Source organism: Phaethon aethereus, assembly GCF_964289735.1.
Source record: "Phaethon aethereus genome assembly, chromosome: 4".
In the NCBI taxonomy this organism is placed as follows: domain Eukaryota; kingdom Metazoa; phylum Chordata; class Aves; order Phaethontiformes; family Phaethontidae; genus Phaethon; species Phaethon aethereus.
This window is the reverse complement of record NC_138578.1, coordinates 58,623,169-58,649,641: the sequence shown is the minus strand read 5'-3', so window position 1 is coordinate 58,649,641 and position 26,473 is coordinate 58,623,169. Positions and strand designations below refer to the sequence as shown.

Sequence of the window (26,473 nt, the reverse complement as noted above, 5' to 3'; positions counted from 1 at the left end):
AGAAAACTGAAGATTGTGTAGTAGAATGGCAAAAGGAAGCAGAGGGATAGCCTGTCCCTCCTCCTTTATACAGGACATAGTGATGCTCAAAACTCGTCACGACTCCCAGAGGAAGCACATCCCAACTTTCTAATTAAAACATCAAGGAAACACAACTTCTTCCTGTGCCTGTAATTTCCAGACCAAAATTCCAATCGCCGATTTCCCGTATCTTTTACTTTATCTCTCCCACCAAGCCTGCCTCCCTCACCCCAGTGGTACATAAAGCAGGCTGGTGCTGTGCCCCTCACCAGCTGACCAACACCCCATGCCAGGGGTCCCGCACCCAGGCACCACGCCGCAGGCAGACCCCATCCCCCTGCTCGGGCAGCTCCTCACACCGCCTGGCCAGAAGCAAGGATGACACCACTGGCAGAGGGTACCCTTTTTTCAACTCCTTTGCCTTCTGCTGAAAAGCAAACACAAATGGACAAGCAGACCAAGAGTCACTGAGTTGATACATATCTCAGCTAAAGCAGTTGAACAGTGGCAAGTTATAAGCGAGTAAAAACAAAAAATATTGGACTCTGGTGAAAAACTAGGAATAATTAGTATGTTATCATTACTGGGAATAATTAGGATATTATTAAAATGTTGGCACTTAAGTAGGTAGACGGCCTGTCATAGCAATTCATCAATGATTTCAGCGTGCTTACTTTTTAAAACAAATCACAGTTTCAACTGCATAATTCTAATGTTTAGAAACATACCCGCAGCTACAGATTAACACACTTGCACCATTATAATGTGTTTAACACAAGTAGTCTCAATTTTCTAAGCATCATAATAATACAAATAATGCTATCACTTGAACGGCTTTTATTGATATTTTTCAACCTTGTCATAAGCCATAGAACTGGAAGGAGAGAAAAAATACCATTGCAAACAGAAAACAGTGCATGACTGATTTGCCTTTACCTCTAATAAGACTTTTTTGCATTGTGTTTTCTATAGGAATAGTTTTTAAAAAGCTGCATAGAGAGTTTATTCAAAAAGGCACTATTAAACAGAAACGAAAGTGCTTCCTCTTTTTCATGTGTAAGTGCAAAATTAAAGTGAAATATGGGCCTGGGAGGAAATAGAAGAAAAAGAAGAGGAAAGTTTCACATATTTGCATAGCAGAATCTTTTAAAGGGCATCTGACCTGGAAGTACTTCTGACATGGCTCACGGGGCGTCAGCAATGCATCAGGAAATAGATTATAATTTGAAATCTGAAAAGAGGGATCATTTAAGAATTAAAACCAAAGGAAAACACAAATAAAAATACCACATTTCAGAACCTCCTGAGAGACTTTAAGCATTCTAAACAAATCCCAGAACATAACAGTGAGGATCTTCTGAGCTTTCAATGACATTTGACAGTCATTAAAGTATGGGAGAGGCCAGTCTACAGCAATGAGAACAAGTAATTAAAAATAACTATGACATTTTTCTTAATGTATGCTTTACTATGAGCACAAGTTCAACAGTATTCTCCAGTTTTAATCAACATACTGTAGCAAGAACTTCATGACATGAGAAAATCCAGGGGTTTCCCCAATTACCCAACTACAGCTTACGCAGGAAACTACACCAACATCAGTAAAAATAAACATGGCAGTAAGGCATGTTCACACGAGAATCTGCAGAATGAGATCCAGCATATGAAACTAAGAAGCACAGGCTGCAGGGTTGATCCCACAGGAAGGAATCATAAAAAGCAAGCTAGGCAGCAAGCACCTGTACGGGACCCTTTCCTGGCCATCTTCTCATAAGTAAACCATTTTGCCTTAAAGTCTCTGGTTTGGATGCGAATGACATACACTGGGAGCACTTGTGACTATTTCTAGACGCTATTGTGTCTAGGAAACATAGGAAAGAAATAATACAAACCTTTTCATAAAGCAGATTTCCTTTCCGCAAGAATATCTGTTGGGTACAAAGCATTTAATGACAAACTCATGCCATGAGGCTACAGCCTCAGGTCCTGTACGCTCAGCTCTAATTAAAGCCTAAGCAGCTGAAGAGAATGCCTCCATTACACAATAGCTGCAACTCAACGCTAGCCAACTCTCTCTGCTTCAAAGGGTGAATTCCAATGTTAAAACATTAATTCTTAATTAAGTATCCTAACACACTGTCCTCTCACATCTGCCTTCACTCTTCAACTAGGGCCAGCTAAATGGTAATACTTAAACAGATGTTGGCCGAAAGCATCCTAAATAAAGGCTAGGTTTACATTAGCATAGCTGAAATCAGAATCAAGAGTAGAAGCTTTCGTAACGTTATTATGCTCCTCCTTGCCTATGTATCTACACAAATTCCAGGGGACTTTAAACCCTTTGAGAAGAGAAAAGGAAGGAAAACACTTGAATGAAATGCTGTAGTAGATCAGAGCAACTGATGATATTCCTACAGCCAGTGGTTTTCTTGCTGCTCCCTCCAGCAATGACATCTCTGCTGGACTGAGCTTGGAAGCTGGAGAGAGAAAGCTCAGCAAAGCCAGGAAAGCAAATGCCGATGGTGGGCACAGCAGTTTTGGGAACACAAGAGCCAGGAAAGGAGCAGGGCTGCAAGGAGCTTGCACATGTGCTCTCAAACCCATCTGCAGACTCCTCAACACAAACCTTAGGGTTTCTGAGGATGGGAAGGACCTCTTGAAATAGTCTAGCCCACCCCCCTGCCCAAGCCGGGAATCACCACTGCCCTCTCCACTCCACCCTGGCTCTGTTCTCACCTCAGAACAAAATCACAACTTCAACCTGCTTGCTAAATGCAGCTTCTCCCCATTTCTAGCTATTTCTGCTTCAACTAGTCCTACTGAAATCACCATCCGGTAACCAGCTTTCTGTCCTGGCTCGTCCTTCCTGAGAGGCACCCTGCCAGCCCCTGCTGCCACAGTAATTACATTTTTCTTTTTAGAACTAATCATACTGCCAACTGACTGCAACAGCCTAGCAGCAGTGCTGTCTCTGTTCTAGTGGTGCTCTTATTAATGGAAATCCATAATGCTGATCTGTCTTTAAATAAAGTTATTAAGGAAAAAACAACTCCAGATTCTGCAATGAGTGCTGGCACTCAAATGGAGTATGCCTTCCCATTTGCCATTTTTTCCCTCCCCGTTCCTACACAGCCAGTCAAGTTCCTCATCCAGCAAAAACCAAGAGACAAGATGCTTCTCAGAATCAGACTCTAACACCTACAAAGGAAAGTGAAAAACAATAAAAATAATAATGAAAAAAAGAAACAGGCTAAATCCATTGCTCCTTTATTTATAATTTTATTAAGATAGATACAGCTAAATAATCAGTGTATATTTGTCTATCTGACAGAAACTCTATGTTGCAGATGACCTGGGTCATCTTATGCTACTAGAATATTCTTAAATCAAGTGATCACTTGGAGAAATAAAGAGCAATTCTTTCATTTACATAAGGCATAACCATGACATACAATAACAACTAATCTTGCATTTAGTAAGGGAAAAAGCAAGATAGCATACTTTTCCAAATTCAATTTTCTCCCCTTAATTAGATTTTCCCCCTGTGCAGAATGGAACGATCTGGCAGGCAAAAAACAGTGCTGTCACGGCAAGAAGATGGAGTGCGTTTTATCTATCAGCTACTTGCAAACACAGATAATAAGACCTTCTGTCATCGGATCTATACATTCACAGCTAAGTAAACCTCAGTTGTTTTTTCTAATCCTGTTGTGTAAATTAAACTCCTGAGCCTTACCGTTCTTTTTTTTATAATCTATGTATAAATTATTCAATCTCTACAATAAATATCACACCTCAGAGGCACATGCTCATATAGGGCGCAAGCACAAACCTCATCCTCTGTTCAACAGACACACACACTCAGAAATGGTAATTTAAATTTCTGCAACTGAGATGATGACTAAAGCAAGAAGGACTTGGTCTTCCATATCCTGCAACTTTGATCTCAAATGTTATCCAAAAATAACTCTTACCAAGTCTGAAGGTAAACAATGTGTAATCAAATCTGATCAGAATTACCAAAACCAAAGCATGATGCCATATGAAAAAGAAAGCTAGGATAAGCTGTCTCAGAGAAAAAAGGCAACCAAAATGCTTTGTAGAACAGGCACCGTACCTGTATGCTTAATGGAGTAATAGAAAAGAATCAATGGCCACGTATTTGGCACATGAAATGATTTAGACTGATTCAGACTGAGTTCAGACCAGGGATTTTTCAGCCCCACATAAAATGAACTTAGATCATTCAATAGGTCCTAAGTCAGGAAGCAGAACCATTCAGAAGATGACTGATCCTGAACAGGGTTAAAGAAACCTGCAAGGTCCAGCACCAGCTTTCCAGATGTTTGTAATGGCACTAGTCCAATACCAAGCTCTTTGATCAGGAGACACAGGCAGCAAAAGCAGGAAAGAGATTAAGCATAGGTCACAGCATTATTAACAGAATGAGCAAAAATGTTAACTGAGCCTGTCAGATGCAATGGATGAGTTAAATTCCAGCACAGCATCTGTGCTGGACCAAAAAAAAAAAAATTAAACAGATGATTATCATTAACCACCTCCCACACAACTTGTCTGCGGCCCTGCTATTTGCAGCTTGCAAACACTCAACTGCTCCTGCAAAGCCTAGAAACAACACTGCATACTCCTGAGCATAATCCGCTTCTTCAGTAACAACTGCATGCACATAAACACAGACATTTCAGCTTCTCTTTTTAAACTAGTGTATTTTAACAATTAAACTTCATGATTTCACCTGCCACAACTTCATCTGCCCTTTGAACTATGTATAAGAAATTTATGACTAGTTACACATTAAGCTATTCTCAAGGTTATGCAGAAATGTTTTTATGCTCAAATTACCCAGATTGGTAGCAATAGTTTTGAGCCACCTATTATCACTGCTTCATAGGTGAGATCTTAAAAACCATTTGAAAGAGCATGGTACACCAAAATTGTTATCTTGTTATTATAAGGTTGTACTTAGTGTTAAATTGGGCTCTAGAGATGAAAATCTGAAAATTAAATAAATGGGAAATAATCTTTTAGTACACTCTCTACAACTCTATATGAAAAGAAATAAAGAACAAAAATACCTGTATATCAAAAGTCTCAATTAATGAATGAAAACCTCTAATTTTATCAATTCCAAAGTGTTTGCAAATAATTTCAAATGGCTAACAGAAATTTGAGACCTGTGAGCAAAAATAAAAACATCCAAGTGTCAGTCACAGAACAGAGTATTAGATTACTTGCCAGGTTTCACAAAATCACAGAATCACAGAATCACTAGGTTGGAAAGGACCTTTAAGATCATCAAGTCCAACCATTAATCCAGAACCACCATGTCCCCTAAACCATGTCCTGAAGCACCACATCCACACGTTTTTTGAACACTTCCAGGGATGGCGACTCCACCACCTCCCTGGGCAGCCTGTTCCAATGCCTGACCACTCTCTCAGTGAAGAAATTTTTCCTAATATCCAATCTAAACCTCCCCTGGCGCAACTTGAGGCCATTTCCTCTTGTCCTATCACTAGTTACTTGGGAGAAGAGACCAACACCCTCATCGCCACAACCCCCTTTCAGGTAGTTGTAGAGAGCGATAAGGTCTCCCCTCAGCCTCCTCTTCTCCAGACTAAACAACCCCAGTTCCCTCAGCCGCTCCTCATAAGACATGTGCTCCAGACCCCTCACCAGCTTCGTTGCCCTTCTCTGGACACGCTCCAGCACCTCAACATCCTTCTTGTAGTGAGGGGCCCAAAACTGAACACAGGATTCAAGGTGCGGCCTCACCAGTGCCGAGTACAGGGGCACAATCACTTCCCTACTCCTGCTGGCCACACTATTCCTGATACAGGCCAGGACGCTGTTGGCCTTCTTGGCCACCTGGGCACACTGCCGGCTCATATTCAGCCAGCTGTCAACCAGCACCCCCAGGTCCCTTTCCGCCGGGCTGCTCTCCAGCCACTCCTCCCCAAGCCTGTAGCATTGCATGGGGTTGTTGTGGCCAAAGTGCAGGACCCTGCACTTGGCCTTATTAAACCTCATACAGTTGGCCTCTGCCCATCGATCCAGCCTGTCCAGATCCCGCTGCAGAGCCCTCCTACCCTCCAGCAGATCAACACTCCCACTCAGCTTGGTGTCATCTGCAAACTTACTGAGGGAGCACTCAATTCCCTCATCCAGATCATCTATAAAGATATTGAACAAGACTGGTCCCAGAACCGAGCCCTGGGGAACACCACTCGTGACCGGCCGCCAGCCGGATTTAACGCCATTCACCACAACTCTCTGGGCTTGGCCATCCAGCCAGTTCCTCACCCAGCAAAGAGTAAACCCGTCTAAGCCATGAGCCGCCAGTTTCTCCAGGAGAATGCTGTGGGAGACACTGTCAAAGGCTTTACTAAAGTCCAGGTAGACAACATCCACTGCCTTTCCCTCATCCACTAGGCGGGTCACCTGGTCATAGAAAGAGATCAGGTTGGTCAAGCAGGACCTGCCTTTCATGAACCCATGCTGGCTGGGCCTGATCCTTTGGCTGTTCTGCAGATGCCCTGTGAGCACTCTCAAAACCAACCGCTCCATAATCTTCCCTGGAACAGAGGTCAGGCTGACAGGCCTGTAGTTCCCAGGATCCTCCTTCCGGCCTTTCTTGTAGACGGGCGTCACATTGGCAAGCCTCCAGTCTTCTGGGACCTCCCCTGTTAACCACGACTGCTGATAAACGATGGAGAGTGGCTTGGCAAGCTCCTCCGCCAGCTCTCTCAGTACTCTTGGGTGGATCCCATCAGGCCCCATAGACTTGTGGGTGTCCAGGTGGCTTAGCATGTCCTTAACTGCTTCCTCCTGGATTATGAGGAGTACATTGTGCTCTCCATCCCCATCTTCCAGCTCAGGGGGCTGAATATCCTGTGGATACCTGGACTGGCTATTAAAGACTGAGGCGAAGAAGGCATTAAGTACCTCAGCCTTGTCCTCGTCCTTGGAGACAATGTTCCCCGCCATATCCAGTAGGGGATGGAGATTCTCCTTGCCTCTCTTTTTGTTGTTAAGATATTTGTAAAAACATTTTTTATTATCCTTTACGACTGTGGCCAGACTGAGCTCTAGCTGGGCTTTTGCCTTTCTCATTTTGTCCCTGCTTGACCTAACGAGATCCTTGTACTCTTCATGAGTTGCCTTCCCCTTCTTCCAGAGGTGATAAACTCTCCTCTTTTCCATGAGTCCCAGCAAAATCTCCCTGTTCAGCCAGGCCGGTCACCTTCCCCGCCAGCTCTTCTTACGGCACATGGGGACCGCCTGCTCCTGTGCCTTTAAGATTTCCTTCTTGAAGACTGTCCAGCCTTCCTGGACCCCTTTGTCCTTCAGGACTGTCTCCCAAGGGACTCTCTCAACCAGTGACCTGAACAGGCCAAAGTCTGCCCTCCGGAAGTCCATGATAGCAGTTTTGCTGACCCCTCTCCTTACTTCACTCACAACTGAGAATTCTATCATGTCATGGTCGCTAAGCCCAAGACGGCCTCCGACCACCACATCTCTCACCAGTTCTTCTCTGTTTGTAAACAGCAGGTCCAGCAAGGCACCTCCCCTGGTGGGCTCACTCACCAGCTGAGTCAGGAAGTTATCCTCCACACACTCCAGGAACCTCCTAGACTGTTTCCTCTCTGCCGTGTTATTCTTCCAGCAGATGTCCGGTAGGTTGAAGTCCCCCACAAGAACAAGGGCCAGCGAATGCGAGACCTCCGCCAGTCGCTTATAGAATGTCTCATCCGTCTCTTCATCCTGGTTGGGTGGCCTGTAACAGACTCCCAGCAGGATGTCTGCCTCATTGGCCTTCCCCCTCATCCTTACCCACAAGCACTATACTTGGTCTTCACAATCTTCGATTTCTATGCAATCAAAACACTCCCTAACATACAGAGCCACCCCACCGCCTCTCCTTCCCATTCTATCCCTTCGGAAGAGCTTATAGCCATCCATCACAGCACTCCAGTCATGAGAAGCATCCCACCATGTTTCTGTGATGGCAACTACGTCATAGCTGTTGCGCTGCACAATGGCTTCCAGCTCCTCCTGTTTGGTGCTCATGCTGCGTGCATTGGTGTAGATGCACCTGAGCCGGGCTATCGATTTCAACTCTGGCACGTTGAACCTACCCCTAGGTTCAACTCTAGTGAGCCTGGTTTTAGCCCCTCCCCCCTCCAATTCTAGTTTAAAGCCCTCTCAATGAGGCCTGCCAGCTCATGAGCAAGAATCCTTTTGCCCCTCGGCGTCAGTTGCAGTCCATCTTTTGCGAGGAGACTATTAGGGCTCTCAAAGAGAGGAAATTAAGATTTTGCACACTGACAAGATTGCTTCTGTTCCACGTACATTAAAAACATTCTGTATCTCACCTAGGTAGGGCTATTATATGTGCACTTTTAACTCCATCTGTTAAAACTGCCTTAAATTTGGACTCATGTGTCCTACCCACATATCCCCTGCTCCCAGTAATGGAACAGGATGTATTTCAGAGCACAGGATGCATCAAACTAGAAAAGGTCTTCACATTTCTAGTTTGTTTTTCCATTAAAAGCTAAACTAAAATAAGGCTCATTACACAGAGCTACATCTCAGCAAGGCTGAAAGTTGCCAGCAAAGCTACATATTGTCTTCAAACAAACTTTAATGGGGACCAATCAGAAATACTTCAAAATACACGAATGGTTCATAAACAAATCATTGCAGTACTGCTTAAGCTGACAGAATGCTGAGAGATGACTAAAACGGCCATACCCTACAGCAACTCTCCCAGTGTAATTATGGTACCAGGATATAGGAATAACTTTTAATCTTGGCCTGCTGTAGCAAGTCCTTGAGAATGCAGCTGTTCTACACTGAGAAACTTCTACGCATAGTGCTCATATACAAAACAAAACCACATGCTCATAAAATCAAAGTATCATATTTGCTTTATGGTCCCCATAAACTAAACAGATCAATCCATAATAAAGTGGAAGGAGAACATAACAGAAAAGCAACTGCACTTACTGGCATTTATATTACACTGAAGTGTGGCTAAAAGTGAGCTCAGTTTCAACAAGCAGCAAACTTGGCTGTAGAAGACATTGAACAAGTGGAAAAGAACAAGGTAGTAGTATTACTGGCCTGAATTTCAACAAGGATTCTTGAGTTCTTGATGTGCTAGCCAAAATCCTCTACTGCTTTTTCTTATCTACAAACTCACAGATCTTCACAAAGCACTTTAAACACCAAAGGAACTGGGGTTCCTGTGAAAAGGGACAAACATGCAATGCACGTCTGGTACCGTGGTGGTTCTCCATGAACACACATAACCAGAAGCTGAGTGACCAGGAACCTTCAGCTTCAGAGCACTCTACCTCTGGTTTCACCATGAAGAAGAAACAGACCTCTCAGGGTCTCTGGATGGAGGTACTATTTAACTATGCTAAGAGATAAACCCAGAAGTGACAATTATGCATTCAGAATAACACACAGTTCTTAAAGAAAGCCTTTTATCTGCAGGCTCCAAGTCAGCTCCTATCTGTGGAAACCGGCACATGTTTTGGGGCTTCACTAAGATCACCCAGGAGACCTCAATGAAGTTATGCAAGTCTCCACATAGCTTCCTAGGAAAGCTAGAAACCTAAACAAGAGAGGCTTTAATGGGGAGAGCAACGTATGTGTCATGGGGTGCTTTTGTAATTTTCATTCCATGAATCATCTGTATTCCTGCATTTTCCTCAGCTAAGCAACGAATACATGGAGCTTTTCAGCACCTTTACAGAAAACTGTCCCCCCTGAGCACGACATAAGCAGTGTTAAAGTTTGAGTCTCGTTTATACCAAGGTATCTTTCTTTGGAAAGAAAAGGTCAGGAGATAGAGGGCAGGATTTTGCAGAGGTAGAATTTTACTGGGATGGGTAGAACCAAGAGTTGCATGGTGGATACGCTCCTCCTCAGGGTCAGCATACCTCTTTGGATGAGTTTTCTGTTACTCTGGAAGCAGTTCCAGGCCAAGCTTGCAGAGCCAGTCCATGGTACACTTTCACACCAACTCACTGCAGGCTAACAATAGCAATGCAATTACTGGCACTGGCTGCAAGACTGGAAGTTTGGTGGTTTTTTTTTTTTTCAGGGGTTTACTGTTATTTATAATGTCACTGTTCTGACACTTGTTTCCTTATTTCACTGCAATGAACCCAAGACTTTCCAGCAGTTTCACTAAGCAAGACCAGCAGTGGGGGATTGCCCCAGTGCAAAGAAGGTCACTGCTGGGCACTTGCGAAGCAGAAGAGACACTGGCAGAGCAGGAATTGCAGTGTTCCTAGAGGGAAATCAAACCCCAAGTTTATAAAATTAACCCTGCTCTCTCTGCCCTCAAGTATATTGAGTTATTTATAAGAGCAGCTCTAGCATGGGACATAATCAGGAAGAACCAAGACTAAAACATCTTCTCTCCGCAGTCCAGGGGAGTGCCTTCCCGTGAGGGATATTTCCTTTCATCCTTATCCTTGATTTATGAACATTTCATCAAAATGTTATTTCCCCAAAAAGGTTTGCTTAGGAAAAAAAATAAATATCACATCCTCCATCTCCACATCCTCCTCCTGAAATAAAACTCCAGTCAGCGCTAATAATTATAGTGGCAGAATTCTACCAATAAATCATTCCATATGGGCCCTAGTACGAGTAATTCTTAAATAAGAGATGCCTAATAGTTCAGAAAGAAACAGTAGTCCACCTCTGCCTGGCACAAATCAAGAAGATGACTTAAGGGTGGGAGATGTGGTGCCGTCTTCTCTGAGCAGCGAGGGATGGTCGCAGAGCTCCAAGCACAAGCAGGTCCCTTCCTCCCAGTGAATGCTGACGTGCCACCACAGGGCTGCACCTCTGCCCTGGCACACTCCAAAGGTTAACAAGTGCCAAAAACTACCACCCACAAATTCCTGCATTTCCTCACTTCCAATGTCTTCTGAAAGAGAGGGCTTTTTCAGAATTAGGAAGACCTAATTCTTCCCTTCACAGACTTTATTTAGGTAGGTATGTATGTACAGACAGAAGATAAAAGTCAGAGATTAAGGCTTAAGGCTGCACCAAGTCCTTAATGGTACAACATTAAGATTGCAACAACTGTGAATGTGAAATACAATAGCTGAGATGGTGCAATTACTCATTATTTATGCAAAGAAAATAAAAACAAAACACTGTATTTTACCAGCACTTTCACTGAGACCTAATCTTGCTACCATAAATTTCATTATGATCCGTACCAGCCAAGGACTGGGCAATTTCAATGCCATTATTGTTGGATACTGAAAGCACTTATTATGTTAGGCACCAGGAAGTTGCACAAATCATACAGCAACAAAACCAAAAAATAAGGCAAGTTTCCTGGCTTAGAAACCCTGACAGATTAAGGAAAGGGAAAACTTGGCTTAACAAAAGCATAACGCAATCATGAAGTAGATATTTTGATATCTCTGTCCCCAAGGAGAGGGAGGTCTGGTGCCAATTGATTCTGATGCAAGTTTCGGAACCCCAGCATTTCCTCAAGCAAACAATTCCACTTCTTCACTGCAACTGCTCAACTAGACAACAGGAAAAACATCCTAGGCTCTTCTGGTAAGAATTTAATGCCCATTACTTGTTCTAAGTAGGAATGGGAAAGACTTGCTTGCCTACCCCTACACTAGATCATTTTAAAGCTCTGAGCTTCAAGCCTAGGTATGAGACATGCATATCATGTCCTACGGTACACCGAGAGGACACGTTTGAAAGCTAGTGTCTAGATTTATTGTCAAGTGATTCAAATAGATCAGTCCACATCTGTACTCCTCTGTACTCCAGCACTTGACCACCAGAGACCTGTCAAAACTATAACAACCATTTATCTCCTCCATTCTAGGATAGACAATATCCCGACATTAATACCCAAAACAAATTCTTTGGAAAAGTAGTGTCTAACTTGGCTCTAATGCTCCTTTTTGAGACACATCTTTATGACATCTATGACTAGCCTGCAGCAGACAGTAAATATGCTTTACTACTTCCTAAGATTTAGCCTTACAATTAGGAAAAAATCACATAGTCAAGTTCTGAATACAGGACCTCACCATGCAGCTCCTCACAGCCTCATGGCAATGCCACCATAGGAAGTCTCTGTCCTGCCACAGCTGTAAGCTCTCACTGCAGTTGGCTTACATCAGCCAACACAAATATGTGTTTAGCTGGATGCCTGAAGTGATTGAGGCTTTTAAAGAAACCTTTAAAGAAACAGAAAGAATGGTACAAAAGTGAGAGCTTCTTAAGCTGGCTTTTATGCCAAGACAAGGCACATGGGATCATGTTCTGCTACAGCAGTACGAAGACTGAATACAAAAGTTAACCCACCACAGCTTCACCTCAGCAGCCTGAGGGATCAACAGAAAGCTCACGAGGACTGGCAGCAGCCTTCTAGAGTAAGGGCGCTACCCCACACAGCTCTCCAGGGAAGGTCACGTCAGCTCACTTCATATAGCCTGCACTAGGGAACCACTGCGGTGTGGTACCTGCCATCTGCACTAGCATGAGACATGTTTGCTTACTCAATGGAAGGTGCAGGTGATAAATTTTAAGAGTTGACTTTGTACTTTAACAGAAAACAACAGATAATGTAATATAATCCAATAGGATACAATTCAGAAGAAAAAACAACGTGAATAATATTGAACTCAAGCATATAAATAATCTGAACTGGAAACGTTAGTTGCAGTTGTAAGCAATTACAGCTATAGTGCACAGCAACATTTTAGGATAAGCTCAAGTAGTTTGTTAATTTGAAAGTATCTGGTATTAAAAACTTGGGATGGGAGTGAAGAGGAATAGCAGCTAAACTTTTGAACCCTATAATAAATGAAGTCAGAGACCCTGAACACAAAACACAGCACACTACAGTAGACTTGGTCAAGTCACACCACTAGCTGCTTTTTAAAGTTTTAGAAAACACCTTACCAGTTTAAACATTAATCAATGTACTTACCATTTGGGCACACACAGGAGAGCTGACATCGATTAGAATATGTCAGCAGCCTTTATAAACACAATTTCAAAATTTATAAACTTAGCAGCCTTCAAAAGCAATAAAGCAACAAATAAATTAGACCAATTGCATACATACATGAGCTGCTTGGCCGATAGTGAGCCCCCGGGTACCGCCTGCCCATAGTGCCAGTCAGCACATTACCACACGCTGTCAGCTGCTTCCGAAGTATAGATCGAAACGCTTAACTGAGGGAGAAGAAAAAAAAGAGTGAAGATTTAGTACAACAGCTGTATCTTTTTTCATTAAAATGCTAATGACCCCTACAAATTTCAGGATAACTACAGCTATAAGTTATTCATAGTCATGTTGTCAGAGGAGATGAACTGTTATGCTACACATGCAGCACAAATTTATTATTAGTGGTTGGCCTCCATTAATAAGCGCACATATATTTTAAGGCACAAAGAAGTCTGGGGTCATACAATAGCCTCTTTTGGCCCATGACACAGACAGAACAACAAACACTGCAAGAGAAAGTTTGCTTCTGGCTTTAGATACAGTTAGGCAGTAGGTGAGATTCAGTAACAATGTTGTCTTAAATTTTGTAAACCAATTATTAAGCAACAAGCTTATGAACAATTTGCTATAGCAGCAAGACTTAGCCGTGCTACATAACATTGATGACTTTTGATCTGTCCCTAACAACCAGAGTGTCTTTACAGGAATGCAGGCTATCAGTTTATCAGTTTATGCAGTGTATCAGGTTTTTCGGAAGTATCAAAAACCCAAGCAAACAAGAAATGCATGGCACATCTTACAGTCAGTTTGGAATACCAAATCACAAATCCAAAATATTAACTGAAATGCTACTGAACCTGTCAAATAGCTAGCATAAAGTCTTTTAGTCTAAAATCAAGTCCCATTGTTTCTTTCTTCAGCGTAAGGTTTTGTACTAAAACACAACTTTCAGCTGATTTTCGGCTTTACCTTCTTCTTAGCCTATCTGAATAGCCTTCACGTACCCAGATGTCCTCCCAATATGCACTGCATGTCAAGCACGCAATTTATAAAGATATACTTCCTTTTATTTCATTCTCCCCCTTGCTGGAAGGGCCAAAAAAGCAGCAAATTATGAGGAGTGTTTTTCCTAATTCATTAAGGATTTTTACTGTCTCAGGCTGCAGCTACAAGCACAAGCTTGTTCTCTCCAGGAAACAGAACTATCAGGACACAGATGAAATAGAAATATCAGGACATAGATTAAATAGAACTGCACCAAACTGGTAGATTTCCACAAATCTTCAGACACATCAATTCCCTGACTGAGCCAGAACACCAGCTTACTCTTGAATTAGATAAGCCTTTTTTTTATATATATATATATATAGGCATCCATGCAATTCTCTGGTGAGCTGGTCTGGGAGCCAACACAGCTGAAAACTCAACATAAAGATGTCTTTTCATCCGGATTAGGCCCCTGAACTGGCTCATGGTGGTTGCACTAGTATTGGTAGCTAGTGGGGGCAAGCAGAAAGAATGGGACCATTGCAGCCTGTGCTTAAAATGACTTAAAATGCAATCACAAACACAACTACAGGCTCTGTGGATTACTTCTGAAATACAGACACGCCTACAAGGCTGCATACCTGACGTTGCAAAAAACAGGTGAAGATCTCCGTTATTTCCCAAATCAGTGCTGACAAAGCGTGTCCTGCTCAACTCTCCTCAACAGAGGAAGTTCAATGAATCAATGAGATAGTACTCTCTTGCAACAAAAAGGAGAATTCTGGCTGTTACGATGAAAAGTGAGTGGTAAACAGTAAAATTCACATTCAGTCAAAAAACTCTGCATTTTTTTTGCAGGGCAATATGGGACAACTCCTTGCCATGGGCCAAACAGACCTTTTCAAACTTTTGTGATGGCCTACCAATTCAACTCATTATAATGTTGTGCAAGGAAAAAAGTTGCAGATGGCTGCTTCCCCTTTCCTCATCTATAGGAATAAAAAACCCTCAAACATATTTATTAGTAGAAAAAATTAAATTTCCCCTCACCCCAAATTCATTAACTTTTTTACTTTCCCTCAAATACCTATGCACCAAGTTCATAATTCATAGAAAATACAACAGAACAGTCCTTAGCTGTGCAAGGATTGGGGAAAAAAAAATTGAAGGGAAACAAAAATTGTAACTGGATGACAGTATTTACAATTCTCTTCCCTAGTTTATGAAAGCATTTGACCGGTATGTATGGAGGTGCAAGTTTATTCATTTTTCATAAATGCATCCTTGTCTTTCTAGAAGGTGTGCACTTTTCTAAAGTGGTAACACTCACTAAGAGCAAAGGTCTACACTTGAGACATGCTATTCCTTCCCTACTTAACAGCAACAGCATTAAAGGGGGCCTTCTGTGCCATACAATAATAAAAAAAAACCCTAACAGATACAGATTAAAAATCCCAAACTGCACAATTTGAGACAACAACAGCTGAATTAAACTAGAGTATCGTTCTCCTAAAGAAGTGTGCCCACCATGGGAATAAATCACTCTTTGAAGAGGCCAGGTAGGGACCCAAAGGTACAACCATTTTAAATAAGTTTTAAAACTCCAGAAATCTCAGTGAAAAAGACAACATAAAGATGTATTCTCATTATAGCAAAGTTTTCATCAGTTACTGTATAAAATGGGAACTGCAAGGATTTACAACTTGGATTAAAGCCAACTATCAAAACATAATTTAAAAGCAAGTGCCACAGAGTAAGTGAAGTTAAACTGCCCTGAAAAACAGTAGTGATACTGGATTCACAAGCTTGAGAAGTGGGCCCACGTGAACCTCATGAGGTTCAACAAGGCCAAGGGCAGGGTCCATGTACCTGGGTCAGGGCAACCCCCGGTATCCATACAGGCTGGGTGATGAAGGGATCGAGAGCAGCCCTGCTGAGAAGGACTTGGGGGTACTGCTGAGTGAACAGCTGGACATGAGCCAGCAAGATGCGCTCGCAGCCCAGAAGGCCAGCCGTATCCTGGGCTGCATCCAAAGCAGCGTCGCCAGAAGGTCAAGGGAAGGGATTCTGCCCCTCTGCTCCACTCTGGTGAGACCCCACCTGCAGTCCTGCATCCAGTTCTGAAGCCCTCAGCACAGCAAAGACATAGACCTGTTGGAGGGCCACAAAAGTCATCAGAGGGATAGAACACCTCTCCTGTGAGGACAGGCTGAGAGAGTCAGGGTTGTTGCGCCTGGAGAAGAGAAGGCTCCAGGGAGACCTTACTGCAGCCTTCCAGTACTGAAAGGGAGCTTGTAAGAAAGATGGGGACAGACATTTTAGTAGGGACTGTTGCGATAGGACAAGGGGTAATGGTTTTACACTAGAAAAGGTAGATTTAGACTAGATATGAGGAAGACATTTTTCACCACGAGGGTGGTGAAACCCTGGCACAGGTTGCTCTGAGAAGTGGCAGATGCCCCATCCCTGGCAAAATTCAAGGTCAGGTTGGACAGGACTCTGAGCAACCTGCTCTAGTTGAATATGTCCCTGCTCATTGCAGGGGGGTTGGATTAGATGACCTTTAGAGATCCCTTCCCATCCACATTATGATTCTATGATTGTATGTACAAGCAGGGACACACCCAGATCAAGACAAATGAAGATGCTGCTTGAGTTCATTTTAATTTTTCCCCCCCCCAAGAACTGTCTTTGAATTGTGACTAGAATAGCCAAAGCAACCTGCCTTTTAAACACATCCCCTCACCCAGGTGTATCTCGGAGGGACTCCTGAGCTTCAGCAAGCTCAGAGAACTCCCACAGAAATGTAAGTAACCTTGTTGGTATCCAAATGCCATAGTTAAAGCATGTGAAAACTAGCACTTATTTTCCATATACATCCATGGGAATAGTAAACAAAATGGAAGGAGGTCTCAAAAATTCCCTTCAAAAGATCCAAGTACAATGCATGTACAGGTTTGAGTTTTTGTTTTAGATGTACATAACTTCGAAATCCACAACTGCACATAAATCTGAGTTAAACCTGAATGTACCTAATATGTCAGATCACGTTATCTTAGTATTAATTTTTAACCTGCTCACTCACAATTGTTTTGTAACAGGTTTCTGGGTTTTTTGTTATTATTCCACTGCAAAATTGCTTTTAAAATGTTTTTTAGTTATTTTTACATCTTTACAGTTAAATTAAAAACTATATATACACAAATGTACATAGCGCCTAATGCCTTCTCTTCAAGAAATGTTTTGATTTGGCTCTGCCTGAAGATTTACATTTTGTCCTTTCGTGATGATCTTCCCTGATTCATTTCAGGTGACCAGCCCCATACTGCAAGCATTACAGACAACCATGGAAACAAGACCAGAGCACTATCACTGCATACCTGCCACCCAGAGGAGCATCTGAAAGGTGGACAGGAGCACTATCCACTTCACCTCATGCTAAGCCTTTTCTAGGAGCTGTGGTGACAGAGCTACCAGCTGCTCATCATCACACAAAATGAGGGCATAAGTCATCTTGCAGAGAGGCCTGCCATGACTTTCAGCCGAGGCTGTCATCTTCTAAAGCTATTTTCTTTACAGCACTTTTTTGTTGCGGCTTTTTCACATTTCTTAATTTTTATAACTGTTACATAAGAGTTTCATGTATTAGTCTCTTGACACTACTGGGAAAAAAGAAAAACTAAATTCTGGTGCTTTTTTTTTTTTAAAGGAGAGAGTTAAATCAAAGGTTATGTCTATACAGCAGGCACATAGGATCATGTTTTCTTGAAATAATGCCATTATCTTTTGTTTGAGGGCAAACTCCTCATTGGCCAACCTCCATACTTTTAATGGACATTAAACCTTTTTTGGGTTTCACAGATTCATTTGTTCATGCGTGCTGCTGCTTATCAAGGTATTAAATGACCAGCTGACTCCTTGACCTTATCTGGTTTTCTACAAGAAACATTTTCTATAAATACGTGTGTCTTCAAACACAAATGGAAGTACATTCATACTGGCTGCTATAATCTCATACAATAGATTGCCAGCACACCTACCCTCACATGCCCAAGAAAATGGATACAGAAAAGAAGAGATGACTGCAAATTACCTACAGAAGTCATCCAAGTATGACTGACTGCATCATTCAACACTCGCAAGGAACAGCTACACACAGCGGGGAAAGAAAAAGGGTTATTGCACAAAGTTTCTCAAGGGACACCTACTCAAGAAATTACATTCCTGTACTCTCTGGGTGATATTCTAACAAACACCACAATCCCACCTTTGAAGGCTTGCTTTGAATACCAGGAAAGAGCCCTGCTAAGCAATGGGTAAGAGGAGTGCCTTGCATTGTTTTAAAAACACACAGGGGCCACAGGTCCTATAAAAATAGGCCCACTATAGAAAAGGGTTCAGACACTGAAAGAGGCCGATTTAAAAAAAAAAAATTAAAAAAAATCAGCCTGTAAGGCTGGTGGATAGCTCATTTTGATATAAGAAAGTGTATTTGTAGATATGTACGCACATATTTGCGTTATATTGTATTGCTTCCTATAGTCAACTGCTTCTCACTTTGCCTGCATTCTAAGCAGCCATTCAGAGCATCACCTGTAGGAGAACATTAGCGAAACACAATTTAAACAAGCAAGCAAAGTACACAGCCAGGCCATTAGGAATTTGTGCTGTTGATTTCTGGAGGCACGTACAGAGACAGCACATTAATTTTCTGTGCTGGGAACAGCTATCAGATGTGGATCTCTCACACCAAACTACCTACTGGAGAAAGCATAATGTTGTCTACTAGCCAAATACCTTCTATCATTGCGAGAGTGACCTTTTTCGACATCATTAATGATTCATATCTGTTATTCTTTACCTAATAACTGCCACACTTTTTGAAAAAAGTTATTCTCATTTCAGGGATTTTTTTTTATTTTTTTAAATCTTCTGTTACCCAGGAGACCTATCCACCTTTCCAGTTTTGTCTGGGAGTGCTTACATCCAGGAGGTTACACTTTCCCACTGCCTGCCTTTGCCGAGGGGCAGGAAGCCGCCCTGCTTACTGAAGGACCTCATCATCCCCGCTTGCTGGCACGGGATAAAAGCCTTCCAGGAACCAGAACGACAACCACAACCCCATGACCCAGAGGATGTCCTGCCTGCACTCCAGCCCTGCCACACTCACCATGGGTTTACCATACTTGGACTTTTCTGGGATGCAGTGTAATCCCAATACCAGTCGTGCTCGGAGACCTGGAAAGTCCTGTACTGCCCTGCTCAAAAAGCCTGGTGACTCCACCATTTCTCCTTCCAACAAATTCACACTACTCATCATTCTCGCTTGCAGTTCTCTGTCCTGTATAATTTTTAGTTGCCTTGGTGCTTCTAACTTACCCCCTAACAAGTTCCTATTTGGATGCTTTCCCTCTTCTCCATTTTTGAGAAGTCCTTCATAAAAGCTTTGGTTATTCTCGATCATCTTTTCCAGGTACTGTGTCAGCTGCTTACTTAGTTGAGGTTCCCATATACTACGTGGGGATGGATGTTATTACTCCCCACCCTGTTCTGGGGGATATAATCAGTATTAGTCACGTGGACAAAGCTCCTACAGTGTCCCTAATTCATATTTGAGGCTTTGTCATAGAGTCCCTAACTCATGAAACACGCGTTTTTCTGAAATTTAGCATTTTGGTACTTCTGCAGCCAGATCATGTAGAACAAGCTGAATTCCAAGTAATTCATGGGCCCCTGGCCCTGAATCCCCTGCACAGATGATACATACTTTCTCAGTAAAACACACCTGCTTTTTATATTTATTTTACATTAAGTTATCTTAATGCAGATTTTGTTCAGCCAAACAGGAAAAGAAAGTATCAGGACATTTTATGTGCAACTATACAGTCCATACATACTTTAACACAAGAAAAACACTGTCCATAATATTGGCAGTTTGTTATAAATCAAGATAACTTCATTCTCTCCAGTGCAACTGTCTGGACTGGCATCAGCTATCTCAATTTTACCTGCTCTTTGGGGGGATTTGTTAAGTTAAAAGTAAAGTTGCACATGCCAAAAAAAAAAAAAAAAAATTAAAAGTTCAAAGTTAAGGTTGACAAGACCGCTTCTGCCATGCTTTGAGCCTCTGGGGTTGCAGCAAGGTCAGGCTGCGAGCCAGAAGGAAGCCTGGCAAGCCACGGAGCTGTGCTGGAGCGCAAAGGCTTTACACGATCAAAGCAGTCATCGCCAGGTAACGCAGATCTTCCCGCAAAGCCTAAAACAAGAGGGCGATATTTAGGGTTGCAGTGATGCATTCTGAATCCCATTTACAGCAAGATCAGTGAAAAGTATTTTTTAAAGCTGACTGTTGGGTAATAGCAGTAATTCGAAATGAAGAAGGTGGTTATTTCTTCTGAAGTTAAGAGATGCCGCTGTGCTTTTGTTTTCTGCGGGAAGTTTTTCAAGCACAGCTAGGTTTTCTGTTACAGCATTTCACCACTACTCTCCACTTCTTCCCACCCTGTATCTTGTAGGAATGGACACAATGTTACTGCTGTCCTTCCAAGAATGGATGCAAAACTTGGAAGCGGAGACAAAACAGAACCTGAAACTCTAGAGAAATGTCATAATTTCTGTGTTTGCCAGCTCTCAATTAAATAATGGGATCAGCTACAGCTTCTCTATCCAAGCTGATGTATCTGCTAAACCAAAAACGTTCATCAACTGTTCAGACAGAAAAACAAAACCAAAACCACCACCACCTTCATCTTGCTTGTATCCTCCATTAAATACTGAAACATAATTTAAGATAAACACTTCATTTTATTACTCAAGACAAAAAGTCCCAGTTTACCCATCTTGCCCATTTGCATCTAAATGATCTGATCTGCACTCCCTGTGTTTTACCCTTCCACAGGAGCAGTGGGCACAGCAGAACACACCTACTGCCAGAAGACCAGGATTTCAAGCCAAGGCTGCTTCTAACTCCTGTGGTTACTAGAAAGCCCTCAAAAGACGAGCTGAGCATAAGATAAAGCTGAGCTCAGCTGGTTTCCTGAGTGTGAGGACAGAAGAAGGGAATTACAATGCAATACAAAAAACCTGCGCTGATATTTCTTTAAACCGTTCCTTCTGGAACAGTTGCTCCACCACTAGCAGATACCTTCTGTGGATTTCCTTGTCACTGTCCCATGCAGCCTCCATGCTTTCTACCTTGAAAGCAAAATACCAAAAACAGAACCACAACAATTCTGTTTATACCTTATTACTAATTCCTCCCATCAGTTTCCCATTTTTATTTAACCCAAGTGCATTATATCCCCAGCCTGCGATGCAACAGTCACAGCATTAGCTGTTGCTGCTCCCTGGGGACCTGGTGGTAGCAGGTGCAATAACAAATGTTGTGCAGGTTGTATTTTGAAATATCAAGGTAGATATTCCTCTAAAAAGTTTACCCTATCATTTTTATGTATGAAAAATACATGTTTATTACATAAATATATATGTTTCATATGGAAATACATAACACTTTACATATATTTATATTTTTGTGTGTGTAACAGCTTTCTGACCATTGGACAACCAGCTGAAATGCCGTTTACAAGTCACAGCAGAGGAACGATGCTAAAGCAAATTGTTACTTTAGCAAAATGTTATTTTACCTATGGCTATGGAAGGTTGTAAGATGCTAACACAGGCTTCCTCCATGCTTGATTTTGATCTCAGGTGCAGTACACAAACTTCAGCAGTCCAGACAAGCCCAAGTATCTTCAAGTATTTTTCAGAGACCATAAAACCAGGAAGACTTAGGGAACAGCCAATTATCAAAGCTACTGTACAGCAGCTTTGATGCACTGAAGGAAGCACAAAATATTTACCTCAGAGGAGTTAAAAAGAGGGAACACAAAGAAAGGTCCAAATAAATGCTTCAGTGGAAGCAAACTGGGAACTTCTTCTGACACAATAAGAAGAGAAAGGAAAATACAAATTAAACAGAAGAGTGCAAAATATCAGATGATAAAAGGAAATTTCAATTAATATTACCATTAATGGCATTGTCACAAAAGGTATTAGTGAAATCTGCTGGTGACACAAGATTTGGACGCTCTGCTGCAAGGGGAAAGATGGAATCACCACAAAGAAAACTGGATGCTGAGAAGGAGCATAATAGAAATGTAATGAAGTGAAGTAACACAGAGCACAAGGTCTTCATTCAGGGAATCGCTAAGAAATTCTGCTGTCACTGTTGGGCTGTGATGAAAAAAAAAAAACCCCACAACCCAGCAACATCAGCAGGGTACCGACCTGCTCTGAGCTTCCAGTGTGATGCATGCACAGGAGAAGGCAAACGTTCTCTGGTTACAGCCTCTCCCGCAGAGCGAGGAAAACACTGATACCATCGTGCGAGGTAATGCCCTCGTCTGAAACAGCTCGGTAGCATCTGGTCCCTCACACACCAGGGACTAATGGAAAACACAGGAAACTGGAAGATAGTCTAGGTACCAGATTTCTGTCTTGTACAAGGATATTAACGGTTTGGCTTACATCAAAATGAAGGCTGAAAGAAGTAGCAAAAACTTTAGGTGTAATGTCAGAACAAGAAACAAGTGCACGTAAAACAGTCATGGCTGGAATTAGAACATACCTAACACCAGAGAAAGGTGGTCCAGGAACAGCCTTCCAAAACGGTATAAAATCATCTAATAAAAATCATCTTAGAAGTTATGAATTGTGTAATATGATAGAAGTAAGCAGCTGAATGGGAGATACCTTTCTGTGATGTGATTTTTTTTGTTTTTTAATTTAAAAAACAGCATTGACAATTTTTCTGTGGAATTCACTGAGAGGTTAATGTGAATCTAAAAAACCTCAGGACAAAAATCCAGCAGGGTTATAGAACTGCATGGTTAGGGAGTAACAAGAAGATCCAGAGTACAGTGGGTGTGGGGTTGGTTTTTTTTTTTTAAAAAAAAGCAAAAAACAAACTAAGGTTTGGGGTATCAAGTTTCAAAAGACAACATGGCTTTCATCTAACAGGATCTGGAAGAAACTTTGTGAACAGATTTTTCACTCTACCTTCTGCAGAATTTCTTGGCATCCTCTAAAACAGTCAAAACCAGGAATGACTGAAAGCAGATGACTTCTGAGTTATGATTCAGGATTTTAATTTCTGCTACTTTTTTTTTTTCTTCCTTAAAAATCCCGTTTTTCTAGGTGTAGTTACCAAGCACATGTCTGAATGTCCCAATCTGCTGTAATCTGGACAACAGCTACAGCTCTAGCAACTTAAGCAAGTATATTTCTTTTGCTGCTGAACTGAGGGAAGGACTAGGAGTCCTATTTGTAGGAAGCAAGCAACTCATGTACATTTTTTACAAGGAAACAATTCAGCCTTCTGGGTTTGTTTTGTTTTGTTTTTTAACCCAGAAGGATATGAAGGAAAAACGAATTGAAAGTCATGAGGAACTCATACGGACAACACCACTGTAGCATCTAAATAGGGTACACAAAATAAACCTCTCCTTTGCTTCCAGTTTTAGCAGGTTTTATGGCAGACCCATTCAATACAGAGAACTCTCATACAACACCTCTATTGACTAAACAGTTGTTCATCAGCCATACAAAACCCCTCAGCATTTTAGTAAATAAAGAAATGTTGGAAGGAGTAATTTCTGCAACATCATAGTAAAAAAAAAAAAATTACTTTAAGATCAGTTAATGAAATAAGGAAATAATAAACCAGGGGGTTTTTGCATCTTTCTAGAAGGAAGCTACACAAACTACCTCTATAGCTCTATAACAAAACCTCATGACATAATGTATCAGTGTTGTACTGAAATACTTCTGAAGAAGTTAACAAAATGGTAATTACACTGAAAATTATACTGGAGTTTTTGTCAAAGTACTTGTTTAGCCTCATGTAATAATGGCTACAACAGACAGCCAAATAGTGTGAAGTAGGATTTGTAGTTTTATTTGACTAAAAGAGTATTTGAAACTGGTGTCTAACATACTGAGATAAAACTTAGGTCAGCCTTTTTGGATGTTGAACAACATATGGACGTGATCAACCATGCATGTGAATTCAGTTCTACACTAGCGACAGTAACCGAAATCACTTGCATACAAACAGCAGAGTAGTTACGAGACAGGCTCTCGCTGGGGCTCCTTGATTCTTTCCTCCAAAGCTAATGATGACATGCATTTAGAATAATATAAGCATATTCCTGGGTACCTCCTTTCCTCTCCATTCACAACCGATGTCGTATTGACAGCTGCTGCAATAGAAATGTGTAAATTGTTCCTAAGCTGACATACCACGTGCCATGTTTTTCTGCCACACTGCAGTGGAAGAGATTCACAGCATCACAAAAGAAAAAGTCATTAACTGAGTCACAAGTCAAGATATGGTTCATTATCTGCAGTTATCACATAACAGCTCCACCTTTCTTGATGGAAGAACTTACTCTTAGGAAAAACCAATCTTTTTTCATCATTAAACATCTGTCAGAATAATCAGAATAGAGTTTCATGTTGTTGCTCATGCTTCCTAATCCTAACCGAGCCATGAATAATCATATTAAATATTGCAATATTCCATGAAAAAAGCAATATTGTTTAATATTTTCTAAAATACTGTTGATTTCTACCTCACAGTACCAATTTTTTTGACAAAGATGATGAGGCCAGGGACAACAAACTATCAGCTCAAGACAAATATCCAAGACTCAATTACCTCTTTTCAGGTCTCTCCTCTCCACAACACCCTCCCCCAAGGCAAGAGCTATGTCCTTGGTTTGCAAGGACAATTGCTACCAATATAGCAAGAAATTTATTTCTTTTTGAAAGTATGATATACTAAGGTAGTAAAAAAGACTGAACCATGTCCTACACTACCCAGTACTACATTTTCTGGTGCTGTTACCGGTGGCAAAAGGTGATGATGAATGGTAACAACACTGGGAGCATAAGCACAGGCTATTCCATTCACCTGCTGCAATTTGAGAATTTCCCCCAGGGTTTCCTTCACAACCTATTACTATTATTAACAAAATCAGGCACCAGAGAATGAGCCTGTTTTTGTGAATAACATCTTCCACAAACAAGCAGCTATTCTCTCAAGACCTAAGTGACAATAACACAGCAGGAAGTTCCTGATAGCCTTGCTGAGCCACAGAAGAGGGTTTGCAGCACACTACTGGGGAGCTACCATGGAGGTACTGCAACCATATTTGCCAAGCAACAAGTACTATAGATGATCTCATATGATTTTGGCACCAAAACAGGCTGAATTCAGGTCACTTAGAATGAAACCCATTAAACTCATCTCCTACAGGCTCCCTACAAAGTATCACAGAATACGTGTCTTTTGGGCCACACTTGGACCTGAAGCTCAGGTTCAAACCTCATTGCTTTGTAGCCAATTTTAAAACTGTAGCCAGTTTTAAGTTACTCTAAACAGTTTCTTGTTAAACTAAAGAGGGATCACCAATACAAGTACATCCTGAGATGAGAGCAACCATGGATTTTCTACTAGCCTATGCAACAAATTGATGATTCTGGTTCAACCCTTAACAGAGAGGCACACACACTACAGAAACGACTGTCTCCACAGAAATATCAGACTAGCTGTGAAAACTGAGATCCCACTGAGGCACGGAGGAAGATGCTGATGTGGCATGAAGGGCAACCTGAGCTATTGCTGCATCTACAGAGTTTGTTCTTGGCATGGACTTCCACCTTTAAAGTGTACTCTGTAGACATGTTAAACATGTAAGTATTAATCCAGCAAAGTCCAGAAAATAATTAGTTTATGCTACAGTATCTGATCTTGGAGATGATGTGGTGAGCACCAGCTCCACTTGCAAGCATGACACCCATGCCTTTTCTCCAAGGCTTGCTAAAAGACTCTGAAAAACAGCAATAGCTGCTCAGGTAGTTGAATGCACGCCAACTCCATTATCTCCAAACCCCACAGTTACCACAAAATGAGTAACTGTTCTTTTTAATTTGAAAAGCTAGGATCTGGCAACCTGTATCTTCCCTGAGCAGCTGGGGTAAGGAGTTTCAACTTCATTAAACAATGACTGAAGCACTACTCCCCTCATCTTGGCATCAAAGCAGCCTGCCATGAGAAGCACATAATGCTGATTAAAGATTAGCAGAGGTGGTCTCACAAAGCTGCCTGCAAGACAGCTAGCTAACACCAGGCCAATGGGTGCACCATGCCCCGGCAGAGTGCTTCCTGACAATAAAACAGAGGCCAGTCAAGCATCACGCAGCAATTCACCTAAAGACACACTGATGGACAGCCCCCTGGGGAACTGGACATGGCTGCAAAGAAGAGCAAGATGAGTTAGGGTGACTGGTCCTATGAAGGTGAAGGTCCTCAACCCAGTAGCTTTTTCCCCAGGAAAAGACTGGAATCTTAAGGGAAAT

The 26,473-nt window shown here is 41.8% G+C and overlaps 1 protein-coding gene across 3 annotated transcripts in view; it reads right to left on the bottom strand.

Annotated features, from left to right (window-relative positions):
* Positions 1-13,229, bottom strand: part of APBB2 (amyloid beta precursor protein binding family B member 2) — a gene marked incomplete at both ends in the record, with an annotated part of 124,465 nt that extends 111,236 nt beyond the window's left edge. For all 3 annotated transcript variants that reach the window (XM_081998871.1, XM_081998872.1, XM_081998873.1), the window contains one exon: positions 13,184-13,229. In XM_081998871.1, the coding sequence (XP_081854997.1) occupies positions 13,184-13,229 (46 nt within the window). The remainder of the gene's footprint in view (positions 1-13,183) is intronic.
* Between the last annotated feature and the right edge of the window lie 13,244 nt (positions 13,230-26,473).